This window comes from Chaetodon trifascialis, chromosome 13 (assembly GCF_039877785.1).
Source record: "Chaetodon trifascialis isolate fChaTrf1 chromosome 13, fChaTrf1.hap1, whole genome shotgun sequence".
In the NCBI taxonomy this organism is placed as follows: domain Eukaryota; kingdom Metazoa; phylum Chordata; class Actinopteri; order Chaetodontiformes; family Chaetodontidae; genus Chaetodon; species Chaetodon trifascialis.
In genome coordinates this window covers 13,725,922-13,745,000 of record NC_092068.1, presented here as the reverse complement: position 1 = coordinate 13,745,000, position 19,079 = coordinate 13,725,922, and the positions used below count along the sequence as shown (strand labels likewise).

Here is a 19,079-nt window from a genome sequence, read left to right as displayed (position 1 = left end):
GCCATAGTTTTCTCCATTTGGAGTCTCAGGCTCAAAGGAGAGCACTGTCAACATGTCTTGCTATTGGTCAGCAACTCAAATTTATGGGTCAGTGCTGAAGTATCACTCTCCCAGAGGAAAGCTCCCTTCAGGACAGAAGAAATAATACCAATGTTTTCACAGTCTGAGTAGTTCTCCTTATGATGACTGCGCCTCTACAGACTGACAGATTATTTACAATGGGAGAATAAACAAGAGCAAAGCACAAATGGGGCAGTCAAAACATGCATAAATGACACAGAATCAAACTATTCAGCTAAGTACAAAATCCATCCAGCTGACCACAACCTGAGGAGGTCAGACAGAGAGAAGTACTGAGAAATAACAAAGCTAATGCTCTTTGGATGAGTGCTGCACCCAACACACACAGGTTAGGAATGTGAGAGAAAACTGCAGAACAGAGCAGCTATTGATGATGGCTGACTGCCGCTCATGATTCATATTCAGTATCTCACTGTTGTTTGGAAGGGGATTTATAGCCCTGCACTCAGAGAGGAGGGACCACACCCTTCTGTCTCTGGGGAGGGACAGATCCAGGGAGGAGTCAAGGCTGCAAGGATCACACAGGATCTGATGATCAACGACAAAAGGAAGGAAAGTGAAGCGCTGGCTCATTCAGGAAGAAGCAAACTTGACCTTGACCCCACTTCCTGAAAGGGGGGCTCTAAACTCGCTGGCTCTGTACCCCTGACACACCAAACCAGGCCACCCATTAAAATGAGCACAGGCCACTAGACATCCAGAAAAAAACCCTCAGTTAAGTCAACAAAATGAGGATGAGTGAGGTTTGTTTACACTCACAAATACGCTTTATGGACATATTTCTCACATATCCTGACATCAGGGAAAAGAAAAAAAGAAAAGAAAAAACAATCTGCGGCCAGACTAAAACTAAACACTCTCCCTCAGAAAGCAAAGATTTGGCTGTGAAAGGATACCAGAGATCTCTGTGAGGACTGAGAGGTCAAAGGAGGAAGCTATCCTTCATCTGGTCATTCAGGCAGTGGTCACACGCACTCACACTGACACACACACACACACGCTTTGAATGCTTCCTGGAAAGCCCTTGTGAACAGCTGACTGGCCTTGCTGAGGGCAGGACTTGAGGTTTAGAGTCAGTCTCTAGGGATGAGTTTTACAAACTCCACAGACAAACACATCTCTTGTTTTTGTAATAACACATTATGTGGGTCAGAACAACAGGGCCTGTGTGATGGATTGTGTATGTATATTCACAAAACGTTCAATGAATCATCCTCGTGCTGCCACATCTACCCAGACATCCAAATAAGTCACTAGCCAGCACGTGCCCATTGTGCAACTTCTCACTTTTTGGACTAACTTCTTAATGAAATCAGTGATTCTGTATGGACATTGTTTACCATTTCCAAAACTCCAAAAGTTCATTTGTAAACATATAGAAGATGTTTAAAATGAAATGTGGCTACAAATTATATCAACTGTGAGGAAGAATGTTGGCCCTTCTTTAACAGTTCAAACCAACCAAATCCAGGCCAAATCCAAACCTCAGTATGTGTGCACGGCTAGTTTAAGTGTCCCACAGAGTGTGGGAACTTTGACTTTCATAGATTTTTTTTTCTTTAAATCTGTACACTGCTGTTTTTTTCTCTTTGTGTAAACTCAGTGTTCATTTGTGCAGTTTTAACTTTCACATTCTCAATTTTTTCTACAACTGCAAATCTTGTCACACAGACACAAACTTGCCTGTTATTCATTTTTTTTCACAGATTTAAATTCACTGAAACATCACATCAAACCCTCACCACTGACCTTCATTTGAGTCCATAATTTGGCCTTATTTGTCTTTGAGTCACCACAATTTGTCTTTGGGGGTTGGTGATTGAACCAGAGCGCTCAGTATTTTACATGGTGTTAGCTCTCCTCCTGCTGGCCTCTAAGTGAACTGCACAGTGTCCACACACAAATTAGGACATGGAGAAGAGAGGTACCAAAATAGGTTTTATTAAACATAAGAACATTGTCAAAACTCGAAAACATTTTTGCATATAAACCTTTTAAAACAAGGAAACAATGTTTGAATTTCACAGATTGTACAAAATATTGACCAAAAGAATCATTTTCGTGAGTGATTCAAACCCCTCTTTTGCATCTGTATCTGAGCCCACCACCAAAGCAAATGCCTTTAACTGCAATTCAGAGGTCAAGTAAACATCATGACATCTTCTAATCACCGGTAGTGTCCACTGCTAGTTCTGTCTTTCTCAGCTGGAGTCTACGAAGAAGCCTCACAGTTCAGTTCAAAAGGAGCTTTTTAGTTTAGAAGAATCACTGAAACTTTAAGTCTGAGGAGACCCATTATTATTTAAGGCTTGAATTCTTAATAGTGGAAGTATTTCCATGTTTCTCAAACACACAGCTGAAAAAAATCCCTAAGCTTAAACGCACAATAAAAACTAGCACCAACTTGCATCTTATTTAAGCCCATTAACATTCATCTTTAAATAGAACGAAGCATGTTTGTGCTGTACTGAGACTCATGTTGTCACACAGAACCGATCAGATGTTAAGCAAACTCTCACTCATTGCAACTTCCTTGTCATTAGGATCTGTTGTGTTGCCATTAATATTAGAGAGGAGAAATAAGATTAGAAAACTGCAGTTCAATTATTCTCTAATTGCAGAAAATTGTTAACATTGACACAGTAAAGGCGCTTTTGTTTATATTACTTCTACTCTGACAGACCAACATCCTCATGATATTCAGCGTCACAGAGATCTGCTTATCCTCAAATCGAACTTTCTGTGTCCCCAGATTCAACCACCAGACGTTTAACGTACAGATCGTAAACTTTTTTTCTGGCACAGCTGTCGATTTGGACTTTTCAAGAGTGTACGTGTTCAACAATGAGCAGTTGCTTTATGAAGATAAAAGTCAGTTTCCTGAGAATTGACATTCCAACCATGCGTGAATAAGCTGTGCAACAACAGAGTTGGCAGACAATCGCAGGCACTACTTATCATCTGAATCAAGCCACTTCAAATTTCCACATGCACGGCCCTGATAATCAAAACCAGACGGAGGAAAGACAGATGCACCGACTTCTTGGCAGAATCACAATTTCCCCCAGTGGCACTATGGTTCAACCACGCCATTGCTGCACTCCCATATTAATCTGTTTTTGACCGTAACTCCACTGGAATTAGCTTTTAGAAATATTATTTTCTTTTGGCAGAACCCTTCTCCACAGCTGGCTTCACAGTAAATGCCACAACAGGCCTTAGTGCAGAATCTGAAGTCTTTCTGTGGTGGCTGCACTCTCAACCACAGCTAATTACAGCAAACTATCAGCAAGCTAACAGAAAATTACAGCACTACATTACTACCAATGTGACACCACTTTATATCAACTATAGAACTGAACGCACAATGACAGCCCCCCCCCCCAAACTTCAAAGACTTGAGTATCTGTAGAATAGTATGGAACTTTGTGCAGGCTCAGGTGAAAATTTGACAAAGTCAGGCCACTCGTTTCTGGAACACTATCACTTAAAAAAAAAAATCTTTCACAGCTCATTTTCCACATTTGTATGATTTCAGCCAACTGGAAATGTAAGTGGGCTCCATGTGAGGAAAGACTCTGCTGGAATAATCACATGTATAACGCTCCAACTACTGCATATAACCTGTCGTAATTATTTCATCTACACACAGCATCTGAAAGAGGTGTGATTACACAGCCCTCACACTGACTCGTGTTGAGAGAGAAGAGCCAACGAGTGATTTAGTGTAAGAGAAGATGGCACAGAGATGACCAGATCACACACGTACGCAAACCATCCCGCTTTTAATTAGTGTCACCTGTCAAGATTCCAGTTCACCTAAACCAGAAATTAATTATCAAAAATCATAAAAATGTCCATCATTAATCACTCCTCTTGCATACAAACAAACAAAATGAATGCAGATCCAACAGCAAAGTTAAACACTGCACTGGTTGCAAGCACATGTAAATTAGAGCGACTACTTGCTGTCGCCTTCCCAGGCATAAGCATTTATTATGCTTTTGATTTTTAACTATGGCATCATTCTCATTCCTAAAACTTGTCTTTTCTCAAAGAGTGGAAGGTTAAAAAAAAAAAAAAAAAAACTTTCCCTTTTTATCTTGCCTTTCCCACCTCTCACTTCTGCTTGTCCTTTCATTTTCCAGGTCATTCTTTGCCATTTAGATTTAAGACTGAAGTGTGGCATTCACCACACTAGCTGCAAAGCTATCCCACCCCTCATTTTCAGTTCAGTGCCCTCCGCCTCACAGACAAGACAAGTCCTCGTCAGGTTCTCCTGTCCTGTGCAGAGGCAGAGCTGTGGACTCACTGCCCCTCTGGGTTCGCTTTAAACAAGTCTGGCTGAGCATTGGGTAGATTATGGGAGCGCCCAGTCTTTGGGGGGCCGTTGTTTCCCTCTACAAACATGTTAGGGATGTCCTGGCCAAAGTAGATCTTACTGTTAGCTGCTATGGCCTGGTACTTCATCAGCTCCAGGTACTCCGGAGTCAACTTCAACTGTAAAGATGGAGGAGAAAGACCAGAGCATGATTAGATTAGAGCTGGGTCATTACCATTCATCATGACAATACTGGTGTAACTCATCATGTGACCTGGCAAAGCACAGCATGGCTGAAAGCAAATGTAGCATTGCTGCTTTGAATTAGTTTAAAGTTCAGTATTGATCAGCTGGACTTGGTGAATACCAGTTTGCAATAATGACTCAGAGCGGAGAGCCAAAAAGTCCTGTGAATCCACCGCAGACAGAATCCACACCAGCTGAAATTATGCTTTGCAATTACATTCTTACTACTATTGTATCTATACAAGTCTATATTTAGACTGTAGCTATCACAAAAAAAAAAATCAATGATGTTGTTATGTGTGCGTTTATGTAAGAAACTGTGTCAACACCATTTTTTACCGAATTTGCTTCAGCAAACTTGGCAGCAGTGTAATACTCAGCATCAGCCCGAGCCTTCTCCCTCGCCATGAAGGCAGCATCTGAAACAAAGAGACAGTGTTGAATGAGACAGACACATGACAGACCAGCTCACCCGACGCCACCGCACACAAATCCACCTCACAGACGTGAATTGAAAGCAGGGAGCCTGACCCTCTATTTCAGAGATCCTCTTCTCCGTCTCCTTCTCCATCACCTTCTGTTGGAACTGGATCTCTGCTACCTGGGCAATTTTCTGAGCCTCTGTGGGGCAGACAAACTTGGGCTTCAACAACCGTACAGAAGGTGGAGGTTGACATTTGGGTTACACATGAGTGAGTGAAAGAAACGGCTAAAATTGTAACAAAGAACATGCAAATGCAAACCAGGCTGGCTGGTTTACAGTAAAACACCATCACATTTACCAATAATGGCCTTCTTCCTTTCAGTCTCTGCTTCCTTCTCCACCACCTTCTGAGTCTGAGCTGTTATTAACAGACGAGTCTTCTCTGCTTCCCTGCATACACACATGCACAAAAAAAGGTTCTTGCAAATATTCTCCTTCCTGTGTGGTCTTACTTGAACTGAGGGGGTGGGTAACAGGAGACAATTTAAAAACATGCACTAAGACTGTGCTGGTAAGCAGAGAGTTACAAACTCACATAAGTTCAAAGTTCCTCCTGATAGACTCGGGGATCTTTGGTTTGGTAACACGGACTGCCTTCATCACGATGTCCAAACAGTGCAGAGGAGGAAAAGAAGGAGAGAAAGAGAAATTGACCTTTGCTCATAATCAATCTGCAAATACATTTTACAGAAAGGGGATGACTGGTGTTGGTCTACAGCAAAACTGCAGTTTATCCATATGTACAACCCAGTATGCACAATTACAAATCCAGCCTCAGTCTTCAAAAGCCTTTGCAAACACACCTAATTATATTTCATAACCAGTCTACCGCAGCCTTGAGCGAGTCAGACTGTTCTAGCTGTCACTGTGACCTAAAGCTCAGTTTTCCTGCTTCCTATGGCTCACTGTTCAAGTTATGTATGTGTGTGTGTGTTTAAATACCTGTATTGTAAGTCCAGGTGCCATAACATTAAGATCTTTCTGCAATGCAGTCTTCATGTTCTCATCAATAATGTCTGTAAGACAACAAACACACAGTGGATCACACATCTTAGGAATTTCAGGAATGAACACACAGCAGACGTTACCCCCTCTGTATTGCTTTATGATCTGTTTTATTACAAGTGTACTCACCAAACAGCTCAATGTAGACCTCCTGTAGTGTGTGTACACTGCAGAACTGGTTGAGTTCATGGTGAATCTTGTTGAAAATTAGAGTTTTGTCATAATCAGCAGTGTAGTTCCTCACAATGTCCACCACTACAAGTAAATGAACAAAAGAGGTAGTTATTGTAACGCCAAGCGGCTGGCAGTGTTAATGAGTCAACCAAATAAGGAACTTTTGTAATGCAGGAAATTAGGACATTTTGTACCTGCCGAAGGGACCAGCATGTTCACAACTTCTATCCTGTCAAAATAAATCATCACACCACCACTGTGAAGAAAAAAAATCTGTTAAATACATAATTCATCATCATGAACGGATCAATTCCTTAGCAGCTACCTCAGAAAGCTCAGTCTCACCTTGTTCCACAAGGCACATTCTTAATCTCATCAGTTTGGAGTGTCGTCTGAAACACGAACATTCAAAATCATCGAGGTTATTCTCCTACCACACAAGTCCTTTAACAAACTTTTATCTGGATTTAACATGCAGCATGATAAAAAGTGATATGTTCCTTGTTTAGAAAGGTATGCAAGATGAGATAAAGTGGTGTATGCATGTTTTAAGTTCACCTGAGTCAATATTAATTTCAATTTTGATGTTGATGATGAAAATTCATTCTTGACTTGGGAAATAATAAGTATGACAATATAATTTAAATTGTAGTTTAAGTCCAGTTTAACTTATGTCATGTTAAAACAACTGCACATTGTCCTTCACAAATGAGTACTAACCAAGACATACAGTTGAGAGCTCAGTAAAAGGTTAGCAAGAGGGCATCTGAGTAAACTTTACAGTTGACATTTAATCTGATGAACAGATTAAATGTTGGGTCAGGTTGGGTCATTACAAGTCTCAGTTTGCTGTTCAGATTTATGAAATTTGGCTTCAATGCAAACACCCTGACTTTTAGAGTTTAAAGGTGAAATTGTTGTAGTTACTTTCTCTCTGGAACAGTTGCTGTTCTGTTGGTCACAGCTAATGGAGATCCAAATAAATGAACAAATACAGGCTAAAACTTGAGAGGTTGATCAAAAATATAGCTCAGTGACATAAGCACTGAAAAAAAATCTGTAATTAGCTTTACACACTAAACTTATCTTATTATTATTACCTTAATACTTAATCTTTATTAAAATAACAAGGGTTTTGTTAATTAGTCACTGTAATAGAGAACATCAAGACACATTCAAAAGATTCTATTCTAAGTACTTTCAGTAGAGCACAAAAAAAACACGCATTAACATAAAGCCACCATGGTTGAATGACAACTGTTTGCATGCTGCAGCTGATGCTCCATGCCTTTGCTTAAAGGTTCAGGGCTGAGCAGTAAGGTTACCTGCACTGATCTGTAGGTAGTAATGAAAGGCAGCATGATGTGATACCCAGGCCCGTTGGGAGAAGTCAACAATGCCCCACCTCTGAAACAAATACAAATAAATATTTGGTCTGACTTCTCAGCAGCAGATTATCCCCTGATAATATTTAAAGAGGGTGGACAAAAGATAAGACCAGGGAGCTGTTTATTCAGGGGTAAGTGATTTATGAGGGGGTTAATGTTGAATAGCGTTACAATATAGTACAGGGTGTTCATGCTATTTTGTCCATCTCATACACATTGTCAACAATTAAGGTTTAATAGGTTATGTGCCATATTTTATATTGTAGTTGTGAACTTTTACTCAATTTAATATAATTTGATATAACCATATCCATGCTATATGCATATGTAGGACATGGGCCTCTTATAAATAACAATTTTCCATCCACTTGTTATGTGGTTATTTCTGTCAGGCACAAATGTCAAGGGTCAGTGTTGTGATACCTGTAGTACACAGCAAGGTGTCCTTCTTCTATCTTATGAATGGAGGAGTGCAACATGATGGCCATCACTCCTGCTATTGCAGCAAATACTGCCCCTACATGCGGCATCGTCATCCTCACTACGACTCACCTGCGGGCAGAGAAAGAAGCACAAACATACTGCAATTTTTATACAATATTGTGTCCTCGGGGCACTGCTGAACCTATTGGTCAGACCTGTCAGCAGGAAGCATATGCTCAATTCGTTAGGCAGGGAAGCCTTGCTCTAACTAATGCAGTCTATTACAAGAACCACACAATAAATCCTACCTTCATGAAGGTTTTAATGTTTGACTTTGTTGAAAGTGTTCTCGAAAGTGTTGATTCAACTTTATGGTTTCGGAGGCTGTAGTTTGTGGTACTGTTGAGTAGTACTACATTATACTGAGAGGTGTTTCTAATATTTAGTCTACCCTCAGAGGGAGTGGACAAAATTTTATAAATATTATGTACACCTCTCAAAAACACAAAAAGCCAAAAAAGGGGCAGCACATGTATTTTAAACGCAATTGCACTGAAGAATGTTTGACAATTTCTGTAAGGAACTGATTTTCATTAGCAAAGCCCTGAAAATGTTGACCCTTCATCTGGGCTGGGGTGCTACTCTATGCATTTCTTTTTTTCTTTTACGATTTACCACATTTACGTGACAGTATCTTTGGAAAATGTAATGTATCCTGAATTCTGATTTTAACACAGGTGCACCCATGGTCAAAAGCAGTCACTGAACGTAACCCAATCCTTCAAAGTAACCTTGGTTTACTTTCAGCAGCTCACTATAACAATTAAGCGCTTCAGCAGCAATTTTATAGTTAACGTACAGTGTATGTGACAGCAAGTTTTAACCCTATAGTGACTGTTTAGCAGTGGGTTTGTATAGTGCAGTGCGTTACATTTGGCTGCCTGGAAGGTACACAAGTAATGTTAGCTAGAATGTTAACGTTTAACAGCTAGTGCTAACCTGCACAATTAGCTTGCAGAATTACTCGCAAGGAGACGACTCACGAGTAACTCCTCTGTCGACACATGGAGCGACGTGTTTCCACCACAGCTATGTCTATTTCAATATAACCATCACACTGAACGTCTGAATTAACATAATTCCCTTCAGTAATAGCAAATGCTGACACTATCAAACCACTCGCTTGGTAACGTTAACCTAGCTAGCCTGGTTAGCTAGCAATATAGCTCTCGTTATCGGGTGGATTCGGAAGTCAGCCACTCCGTCAGTTTCTTGTAGCTTAATGCTACATTAGCTTGGTAGGCTAATAGCGTAGAGCTAATGAGTAAACTCACCTCTCGCTGCGCTTAAACTAAAGTATCAATGTGTAGGCGTTAAAATAAGTAGCTTGTTTAGGAAAAGTAAAATTACCACTGTACCGAACCGTCTTCCCTTCTGGTCTTATCATTCAACGACCCACCCCCCTCAACCCGCCTCCTACAGGTTTCGCTCTCGCTTTTACTTGTTACATTATGCTGCCTTCAGGTGCAGTCGGACATTTTACACATATGAACACATGAATAGAGCGCCACGACAATCAAATGTCGTCATGTCACAAAGCATAAAAAGTAATTAATAAAGTATAAATAAAGTTAGGTATAAAATGAAAAAAGGAAGGCAGACTGCCACGTGCAGTGCCGCATTTGGATGTGCCTGACGCTTGGAGCTTAACTTCCCTACGTTTCTCCTACAAATGGGCCTTGAGCTTGTTTGGAGGTTCTAGCAGGGGAGCGCAGCTACTGGTACACCGATGGATGGTCGTCCGCCGGGGGGACCTCGTCCTCTTCCACCGAGCGCGGGGCTTCGGGAGGGACACACATGGAGCGGTGAGGGAGGAAGGGGACACCCGCCTAGCCAGCCAGATCAGCCGAATCAACCCTAGCGATCAATGGGGTGACAGATGTCGCAGCCAGATCGCCCTCACATCCGAACAGAGAAGAACGGCGGCACTCCTTTATAGGGCTGTGTACGATCAGCATTTACTATTATGGTGTCGAATTTCCGAATGTTCACAGGAACGTACGTACTTCGTTTGGAATGTTTATTAAAGCATGAAATGTGGTGATATTTTGGTTTGCCCGGGTAATCAGTCTCCTTCGATGCGATCAGTCAGTAGTTTTCCCATGATGTTTAGCGACAATATGTTAATTAGCCACGTTTCTATTGGCCAAAACCTACCAATCAGGTCTTCCTCCAACCAGAGCTGCATCATATACGTTTTACATACCCTTAAACCCACTTTGAAGTTGAATTTCACCAAGAAAAGCAATACCCTGTTGACCGTTTTAGTTAATAAATATGACACAAAAGGGTAGTCCCAAGTAGTGTCCTTACTAACTATTTAAATCATTGTCATTTACACTAATGGTCATTTCTTCTCTTTGATATGTACCTTTACATTTTAGAAAGTTCATGTGACTCATAATATGCCAACATGATGGATTTTTATTAAGGTGATTGCTCTGAGCTTCCTGCAGCTGCACAGGCTGTTTGCATGTGTTGTATATGAATGCCTCTGAATATATATTATCTTTTATGTCTGTATTTTATTTTACTGCACAATGAAATAAAAATAAATACAATAAATGTTACAAAAATACTACACCTTAAACTATAATGTGTACTTAATTGCTGAAATCAGTATAAGTAACACAGATGGTGATGCAGCATTGCTTTGCATAGTTATTTTTTATACTTACAAAGTCTTTTTCCAAACTTGGCTGGATATTTTCTCCTTTCATGAATAATTTGAAGAAGGATGAAAAGTAATGTTCTGTTGAAATTACACAGTGGTGTCTTAACTGCACTGCCTGTGATAATTGCTGTCACTTTGTACTATTATTTCATATTCTATGCATGTTTCTCTTGTTTTGTCTCCTTACTGTTTGGACTTCAGCAGCTCCCAAGAGAATTTTAACCCCGGGTCTTCCAAACAAGCTATTTCCTGTATGTGTGCAGACAGTTGCCTGGTCCACTGCGTGAATGTAAATAACCAGATGCTTTGTATCTTCCACAGTTTAACATTTTCAGAGAAATGACAAACCGATTCTAAGAAAATCCAATTTTTAACTGTTTGAACAAAGACAAAACATGACATGTGTGCCATACATTTACAAAATTTATTCACATTCCATCATGCATAGATTATCAGCAGCAATTATTTACTTCAATCAATATTACCAATAAAATAAATAAATGTCAGTTAAGCTGGAGACAGCTTTCAAATTTCAACAGTACACATTTAAGTTAAAACATGAACAGCTTACCACATCATGCTGTTTCACACACTGTCTTACAGCATTACTTGTATGTAAATGACACAGTACGGAATCACAAAGCTTTCAGATAGTGTAACTCTGATAAGGCACTTGTTTACAGTATACATTTTTGACTCATAACTCTGAGTCTTTGGTCAGTCTCTGCAGCTTCTGAGGAAGGGCTTTCACTGCTCCATACTGAGTCCAGCTCCAGTCCTGCTCCTGGAGAGAGAACGAACACCTTAATACAGTACTACTAAAAATTCTCCATCCAATATCTAGTAGTGGTGATCAATATCATTTACAACAATCAGATTGCCATTGTGACACAATTGCAATACAGATGCCCTCTCCAAAGTCCAACAGAAAGTCTGAACAGTGAGTTTCTACAGAAGTTGTTACTTCAGAGATCTGCTTACAAGCATTAACACACTTCCTCACACCTGTATACCATACCATGACACTGTGCTCCATCTCCTGGGTGGTGTCTTGCAGCAGAGATGTTAGTTGACTCAGGTAACGCTGATTCTCATCCAGTAATTGATCAACAGTTTCACTGAAAGAGACAATAGACTATAAATTGCCTGTGTGTAAGTAGTGTATAAGTTTTCTTGTGTTTGCAATAGAAAAGCTACATGACCAAGGTCTACCCCACCTCTCATGCAACGAATGTTGGGATCATGCACCAAAAGGAAAAAACATATCTTCAAGGGACATCTGGACTCCATATAACTGTCTTCAAATCAACAGTAATTGAAGAGATGATGAGTAGCTTCTGTAAGCTATGAGATTGTAAGTGGATGGGCTGACCTCATTTGGCAGCTTTGTGATTAGTACAAACCCAGCAGCTGATTTTCAAAGATAATTCAACACTTTCTCCACAGAGTAGATCTGAACTCATCCTCTAAACTGCAGATAAACTAATGACAGAGAAACAGCCATGTGATGTATGAGTGTGGATATTCACACAACTGAACTGAAAATTTTGACTTGTACAGATCTTACCTGTCCGAGGGCCTCTGCATAAGTGACTGTGATGGAGAATTGGTCTGGGCCTAAATAAACAGCCACACAATGTAATAGCTGGAGTATTATTTGACTTCCACATTTAATACTGTATTGCAGAGCTTCGAGCTCCTAAAACACAACTTTTTTGCCATTTGTCTTATACTCACACAGGCAATCTTCAGGAGGTACCAGAACTCCTTCTGTCTCTTCATTTGCATCTGCATCACTGCTGCCTCTGCAGTTTTTATGTTCCCTACCGCCCTCTCCAACTTAGGGAATAAATCAACAATGCGACGCTTACACACCAGAATTGTACTGCGGAAAAAGAAAAAAATGAGGAAAATCACAGATGACACACACAGGAAACTGATGATGAAAATGATGCCTCAGTTGTGCCAAACTTTGCATGACTGTGTGCACTTATGGATAAATTACCTCAGGTGAGTGTACAAGTCTTTCAACACCCTGTCCTGGTTCTGAACTGTTTGGAGTATGGTCTTCACCATGTCAGAGCTGTCACTGTAGCCATGTGGAGGGTCAGGACCTGTGCCACATAGTCCTATCATCATCTAAGTAGTATCATCTGACACAGTCAATTAAACACACACTGCATGCCTTCCTGCTATTCCCAATCACAGCTGTGCTGAGGAATTAAACAATGGTGGCTGTGACACAATTGTTCAGTAAATCCTTCTGCATGTCTTCCCAGCCGACATATTTCTTATTATACAACTGAGTTGTGTCCATAGCAACAAGCGTTACCATTTACCCAGCTCTGTCACTGGCTATGAACAAAAAAAGCAGTTTAAAATGTGCAAAGATTTGTACTAACTTTTGCATTTAGCTTTCAGTTGCTTGTAGAGTTCAATGGCCTTTTCCTCACTGAAAAACGGAGAGTGATCATTTGCATACCGTCAATATCCAGTTACGTTTAAAAGGTAGATTCACATTTTTTTCAAGTCTGTCTACAAACCTGCATAGTGTTAGACATGTTGCAACAAACAGAAAGTGAATTAAGTGTGTTTCCATCAGCTGGTTGAGCCAAATGAACTGTCTATCTGAGCACAAGGTTCGCATGTCAGGAAAGAAATACGAGGAAAAACAGATCTTGGCTGTCTGGACCTGACGGCTGTTAGACAGGTTCTTTTGTTCCAGCTCATATGAGAACATATTGAAGAGAACAGAAAAAGACAATTACATTTTTAATCACACTTATTTGTATGGCATTTAGTGGTCAACTAAAATTTCATGATCGTGACAGCCCTATTTAGTACCAAATTCTTCACTGGACACAGTTTCCTTGCTGAGCAGCAGCAGAAGGACAGTAACACTAAGTGTCCACCATCACCTCCACTTCAGGAATTTTTAACAGCCAGTGTGAACAGCAGGAATAATTACAGGAATTAGGAAAAACTTTTTATATGTGCAAATAGGTAGCTGATGACTGTCTAAGACCAACTTGGAAAAATGTGAACCCATCCTTTAAGGAAATGATTACAGTGTAAACATAACAGAGGAACTCACAGCTGTTCCATGACATCCCCTTGTCTCCTTGCGAATGGACTCCTCTGTAACTCCACAATCTCAAAATGTACAGCCACTATCTCTTCATCCAGATACCCCACATCTGCAACCTAGTAGAGAAAACATCCTTAGCATGCATTGTTTCAAAAAAACAAACAAAAAAACCCCCCAAAAAACTGTAGACTTGCTTTGAGTTTAACAACTGTCCAACCTTCATAAACCCGTCAGCCTTCTCTTCATTTTCCTGCCAGGTCTTCAGCAATTTTTCTGAAGCTTCAGAACAACAGGAGACAGCTCACTTAAGGCTTCCATAACGACTTTAAATTATGTATCAAAGCAGGAGATTAACGTCCACTCACAGATGCCGGTGTGTCTCTGCTTGGTGTACTGCTCAAGGTCATGCTGGATGCTGGTCTTGAAAAAAGCCAGTTTGGCTCGGAGCTGCTGCGACTGGGAGAACAGCAGGTTCTTGTATCGTGTCAGGTTGGTGTTGTAACGCAGCAGACTCAGTCTACGCAGACACAATCACAAGGTAAGGATGTTTCATTGTGTGTGTGTATGTCTTTGTGCGTGTTTGTGCGCTTACATGGCCGCTCTCTGCCCCCGGTACAGGCGGAGGTAGTCCTCTTTCAGGCCACAGATGTAGCTCACTGCTTCCCCCCACACCTTTCTCAGTGCAGACAGCGGGAGCTGAGTCTTCGTCTCCCTCACTGAGACAGCCCATAGTTCACAAAAGACACACAGTTACAGCATGAATTTGGACAATGCTGGGGTAAAAAGATCAACAATCTCACACCAGTCCTAATAACAGGTGTGTTAGACCAAAAACTCGCAGTAAACTGAGAAGAGACTATAAGTCTCACACACTGCTGATCACTTGTATTTACTGTATCTAGCAAACAACATTTTTGTCATTAGACTTTCAGAAGGGAAGAATCTTACCTGCTAAATATTTAGCAATTTTTGGTTTCACTGGTTTTACTAGAGGATATCATTTTATAGCTCAGTATACAGTTGCATATCTCACCTATAAAATTGACACTGTCTGGCAGAGGTCTGGCAGTCAGTGGTCCAGAGTACTTGGTCAGGCTTTTATCAAACAGGAAAACAATGGAGCTGTCCCAGCCTCGCTGAAAGCAGAGAGCGAATATCACAATGGGATACTACAGTGTGCATTAGAGGAGGATCACTCCCTGGTAAAAACAGAAAATCCAGTGGAAGCCGATGCCAAGGTTTAGATTTGCTAATACATGTACTTCCAGAGGAACCAAAAAGACTGGACTACATTAATTCGTACAGACTGCAAATACTATGTCAAACAATTTGCCAGCTATTACAACTATTACAGACTTATTTGCCTCATTTATTTTTACTCCAGAAAAGACCAACTGGGAAATAAACATTTCAACTGCACTGCTGAGGCCCAGAAATAACAAGCACAGTGTACTGCAGACCTACCAAAAATGTAAAAAAAAACAAAACAAAACAAAACAAGATTTTAAAAACATGGAGATAAATAAAAAAAAAAAACAGCAGGTCCTTTGTTGCATGTGTCCATGTGGCTGGGCCTGTTTCACATCAGACATTTTTGTTTATGTGTGTGTGTCACATACCAATCCATCTGGCAGACAGTGAGAGGGCGGTCTGCGTGGGTCGAGGGAGATTCCCGTCTCCAGCAGCAGCTCTTGACTCAGCGGAGAGATGTGTGTCTGCGTGTGTGTCTCCAAACGAAGCTGCAGGGAGTGTAAGCTCTCCTCTGCACCCAAAACCAAAGAGTGCAGCTGGGCTGACGTCATGTCCAACACATGAATCACCTGGAGACATTAAGGCACAAAGCAGGGGGCTTTGCTTTGCATGCTGTCCTCAGCTGGGATACATAAAACCATAAATGCACTTAATAAAATGTGGTTTAAAGGTAGAGTGAGTCATTCTGGGAAAGACTGCTGATACTGACATCTCTCCTTCACAATGCAATTAAACATCAGCCTACCAGATTTACTGGTCCTCTTACTCCCCTTCCTCTTGTCCTGTACATGAATGCCACCTGTTGCTGATTGGCTGGGATAACACTGTGTAGCTCTGTCCAAGCCACTTTGTTAGTGGGTACAAAAAACAGATTTTTTTTTTCAGCACACACAAACAGAGTGGACAGCTAGTGGACCTTTAGAAGACTGGCTGAATTTCAACTTCAGTAAATATCAACAATCTTTCTCCAAAATGACTCATGACTAAAAAAACAAGCATGGTTCATGTAAGTAACCTTCATGTTGAGAATATTCTGTAGGACTGTGTAGCAGCACGGCTTGTTTGTGTCAGGATCCAGCCCTCCACCACGTGCTGCAGGGTCCCACAGTAACAACATCTGCAGAAGAGACTCGGTTGGTTCCAACAGTGGCCTATAACCATACACATGCACACACAGGTAAGATAAAAGAATGAGGGACACTTGACTGATGCACGAAAGCAATTCTTTTTGCCTGTACCTGCTGAGATTGTTGGGATATGGGAGATGTGTGGAGAATCTGACTTCTCCATTCATGTCCTCCACAGCCATGATGTCTTTGGGACCTTTGTTCTTGACTTTACTTGTCCTACAAAAGCAAACAAAGATGCAACCAGAGAGAACTGAAAATAAAGCTGAAAATAATCTGTATACACCCTTGTCACTTTGTCTCTAAATTGAACATGCAGATATTTTGTAGATTAACAAAAATGCTGTAGTCACCATTATTACATAAATAAAAAGTCTGCATTATACAACCATTTTTTGTATCCCGTATATTCCCAGCTCATAGTGTCTGTAATGGTCAATACTGAATTTATCATAAACTAGCCAAGCATATTTCATTAAAATACTTTGGATTTTTATAACTTCTAATTATAAGTGTGTATATTTCTAGATAATTTGAAAGGAATACAGACAAGAAATACATTGCTGCTGTGTTGACTCACCACTGTACAGGCTGCATGTGGTGTAAAAAGGGGCGAAAGCCACAAGTGCATTCAAAGATCACTGTCCCAAAACTCCAGTAGTCCACAGTTACAGTGTAAGGTTTACTCTCAAAGAGCTCTGGAGCCTGGACCACAAACACATATATATTTTTAGAAAACAGGACTTGATTATTGATCTGTTCTGTTCATGCAGAACAATGCTTTGTTGATGCAACACTTACCAGATACTGGAGAGTTCCAACAAAGGACGTGCAGAGACTGCCCTGATCCAGGTCTTTTGCATAACCTAGATCTATGATTTTATGGACAAGCTGGGAGAAAAAAATTTCAGAATGAGAGCAAGGAACAGAAAATCATACATGAAATTGCAGATTGCACAAGCTGCGTGCATGTCAAAGGGAAATGAGTTCACCTTCCCATCAATCTCCTGCAGAACTATGTTCTCTGGCTTTAGGTCTCTGTGAATTATCTTATTTTCATGGAGATACTGGATACCAGAACCTGTGTTTGTAAAAAAAAAAAAAAACATCATTCCATATACATAATGCATCAACAAGTGATAACAGTGACTTACTGTCAAACTAAAAAGCTGAGGAAAACATTACCAATATCACCGAGCAGCGAGAGGACTTCACTCTCCTTTAGACCGCAGCAATTTTCTGGTTTATTCAACACCTAAATAAAGATGTATAAAGATTAAAAGTGCAATGTTTGAAAAGACAACTGATTGTTTGGGGTCTTTATAAAATACCCACTTGGTACCTTGCGTAGGTCTCCTCGTGAGCAGTACTCCATGGCCAATAGAGGTAAGTCATTTAAAGCAATGGAGCTCAACTCCTCTGGAACTTCTCTTGCCTTCACCACATTCACGTGGTTCAGCCTAAAACATACAGCAACAGTTAGATTAGAGGGCAACGTACAGAGATGTTTGTTCCTGGGCTACTTTTTGAACGCGAGCAGACGATTCACACACTCACTTCTTCATGATCTGAATCTCTCTGCTCCAGCGGTCTTTGTTCTTGGAGTTCAGCTCCAGGCGGCAAAGTTTCACAGCAATCTTATCTCCCAACTCCTGCTCCAAACACAGAGAGGGAATGAAACCAAGCCAAAGACAAATTTGGGGCTGGGATGTTTTCCTCAGCGTACAGGTGGATGAAAGGACTTACAAGGTGCTGGTACAGGTAGACATGCCCAAAGCCTCCCATCCCGAGCCTCTCCTTCATCTCCCAGGAGCTCTGTTTGGGTGCAGCGCGCTCCATAGTGTGAGGTTTGCTGGAGCTAGAGACCTCAAAAAAGAGCCGAGATAACAAAACTGTCACTGTCCAGAAACTTAACTGACTACATTGTTGACGAGGCTTCTGTTCTTCAAAAATGTATATATATCCATGTGCACATCTCTCCTCTGTGCATGTGCAGTGGGAACAGCATTAAATGTTCTTTATTACTACTTCATATGTACCATTATATCTTTTTCTTCTTTATAGAACAAATGTTAGTTCCCACTTAGCACGCCAAAACATCAGCCTAATATATATGTCAATTCTGTTTTAAGTATGAAATCCTTGTATTCGTTTCTTTAATATTCCAGTTCTGCTATGGATCTTGGAAATGTTTACCTTGCTAAATATAACTTTACATACAACTTATAACTACAGCGATTTAACATTTCCCATGCGCATTAACAGTTTTAATTAATCTCCAATCACGTTTACTGCTTTAGCTGTTGCACTTCGCTCATACTGTAGCATTAGCTGTACTAATAAACTCAAGTTCAGGAGCCATTTGTTATTGTTGGGCTGCCAATGATAAGTTCAGCAAAGTCATGTAACTCAAAGACACCTTATGGCTGACTGAAAAGTTCACTAGAAGCAACACCTCACTGCACAAACATTATCAACTCACCTGGTCAAGAGGTCAGAGTCGACAGCTGTCAATTAGCTTACTTTAGATGTCAGAACATTGTCGCTTCGCAGTGAGCTAACCGCGTTGTTTACGGTTCGTTTTCGTAGTTAGTGTTTCAGTAATAAGGCTGAACCGACGAATACTCCTTCAGACTCCACTGTCCATCAAACACGGCTTTAAAACCAGAGGTAATGTTGTGTTTTGTTGTAGTTTTCGGTGGAAAGCTTTAGAGAGGGAAGGGCTGGCTGTATCTGCGCAAAGTGAAAGTGTTCTCT

General features: G+C 40.7%; 2 protein-coding genes across 8 annotated transcripts; both read right to left on the bottom strand.

Annotated features, from left to right (window-relative positions):
- Nucleotides 1-2,001: 2,001 nt before the first annotated feature.
- Nucleotides 2,002-9,609, bottom strand: erlin1 (ER lipid raft associated 1). Of its 3 annotated transcripts, none has more exons than XM_070977870.1 (12): nucleotides 9,541-9,609; nucleotides 8,123-8,251; nucleotides 7,637-7,718; nucleotides 6,657-6,703; nucleotides 6,506-6,567; nucleotides 6,267-6,392; nucleotides 6,075-6,148; nucleotides 5,668-5,726; nucleotides 5,431-5,522; nucleotides 5,180-5,269; nucleotides 4,988-5,067; nucleotides 2,002-4,581 (listed from the first exon to the last, which is right to left on the bottom strand). In XM_070977870.1, exons 2-12 carry the CDS (start codon nucleotides 8,233-8,235, stop codon nucleotides 4,390-4,392), a joined length of 1,017 nt encoding a protein of 338 aa, XP_070833971.1. In that variant the 5' UTR covers nucleotides 8,236-8,251; nucleotides 9,541-9,609; the 3' UTR covers nucleotides 2,002-4,389. The 3 variants fall into 3 exon arrangements, with proteins under 3 accessions (XP_070833971.1, XP_070833972.1, XP_070833970.1); XM_070977871.1 differs by having other exon boundaries at nucleotides 9,533-9,593; XM_070977869.1 differs by having other exon boundaries at nucleotides 9,457-9,583.
- Nucleotides 9,610-11,213: 1,604 nt separating this feature from the next.
- LOC139341587 (inhibitor of nuclear factor kappa-B kinase subunit alpha-like) lies at nucleotides 11,214-19,079 on the bottom strand. 5 transcript variants are annotated; one of them, XM_070978152.1, is made up of 22 exons: nucleotides 18,805-19,079; nucleotides 18,069-18,188; nucleotides 17,880-17,974; nucleotides 17,665-17,782; nucleotides 17,508-17,577; nucleotides 17,315-17,403; nucleotides 17,124-17,213; nucleotides 16,903-17,027; nucleotides 16,434-16,541; nucleotides 16,211-16,346; nucleotides 15,564-15,764; nucleotides 14,978-15,080; nucleotides 14,537-14,660; nucleotides 14,310-14,461; nucleotides 14,162-14,223; nucleotides 13,951-14,060; nucleotides 13,259-13,308; nucleotides 12,862-12,970; nucleotides 12,594-12,741; nucleotides 12,424-12,473; nucleotides 11,875-11,974; nucleotides 11,214-11,640 (listed from the first exon to the last, which is right to left on the bottom strand). In XM_070978152.1, exons 2-22 carry the CDS (start codon nucleotides 18,159-18,161, stop codon nucleotides 11,554-11,556), a joined length of 2,220 nt encoding a protein of 739 aa, XP_070834253.1. In that variant the 5' UTR covers nucleotides 18,162-18,188; nucleotides 18,805-19,079; the 3' UTR covers nucleotides 11,214-11,553. The 5 variants fall into 5 exon arrangements, 4 of the variants coding, with proteins under 4 accessions (XP_070834253.1, XP_070834250.1, XP_070834251.1 ...); XM_070978149.1 differs by having other exon boundaries at nucleotides 11,408-11,640; nucleotides 11,862-11,974; nucleotides 18,805-19,072; XM_070978150.1 differs by having other exon boundaries at nucleotides 11,408-11,640; nucleotides 11,862-11,974; nucleotides 18,069-18,180; nucleotides 18,805-18,918.

Excerpts from the sequence above, each read along its gene's own strand:
- LOC139341587 (XM_070978149.1), bottom strand. The coding sequence starts at position 18,161 with ATGGAGCGCGCTGCACCCAAACAGAGCTCCTGGGAGATGAAGGAGAGG. Across the intron at positions 14,061-14,161 it reads AGGCTGACGGGTTTATGAAG|GTTGCAGATGTGGGGTATCT; the intron begins GTTGGACAGTTG and ends TTTCTCTACTAG. Across the intron at positions 11,641-11,861 it reads TGTCATGGTATGGTATACAG|GAGCAGGACTGGAGCTGGAC; the intron begins GTGTGAGGAAGT and ends TTCTCTCTCCAG.
- erlin1 (XM_070977870.1), bottom strand. The coding sequence starts at position 8,235 with ATGACGATGCCGCATGTAGGGGCAGTATTTGCTGCAATAGCAGGAGTG. Across the intron at positions 6,568-6,656 it reads AATGTGCCTTGTGGAACAAG|TGGTGGTGTGATGATTTATT; the intron begins GTGAGACTGAGC and ends TTTTCTTCACAG. Across the intron at positions 6,393-6,505 it reads CATGCTGGTCCCTTCGGCAG|TGGTGGACATTGTGAGGAAC; the intron begins GTACAAAATGTC and ends ATTTACTTGTAG.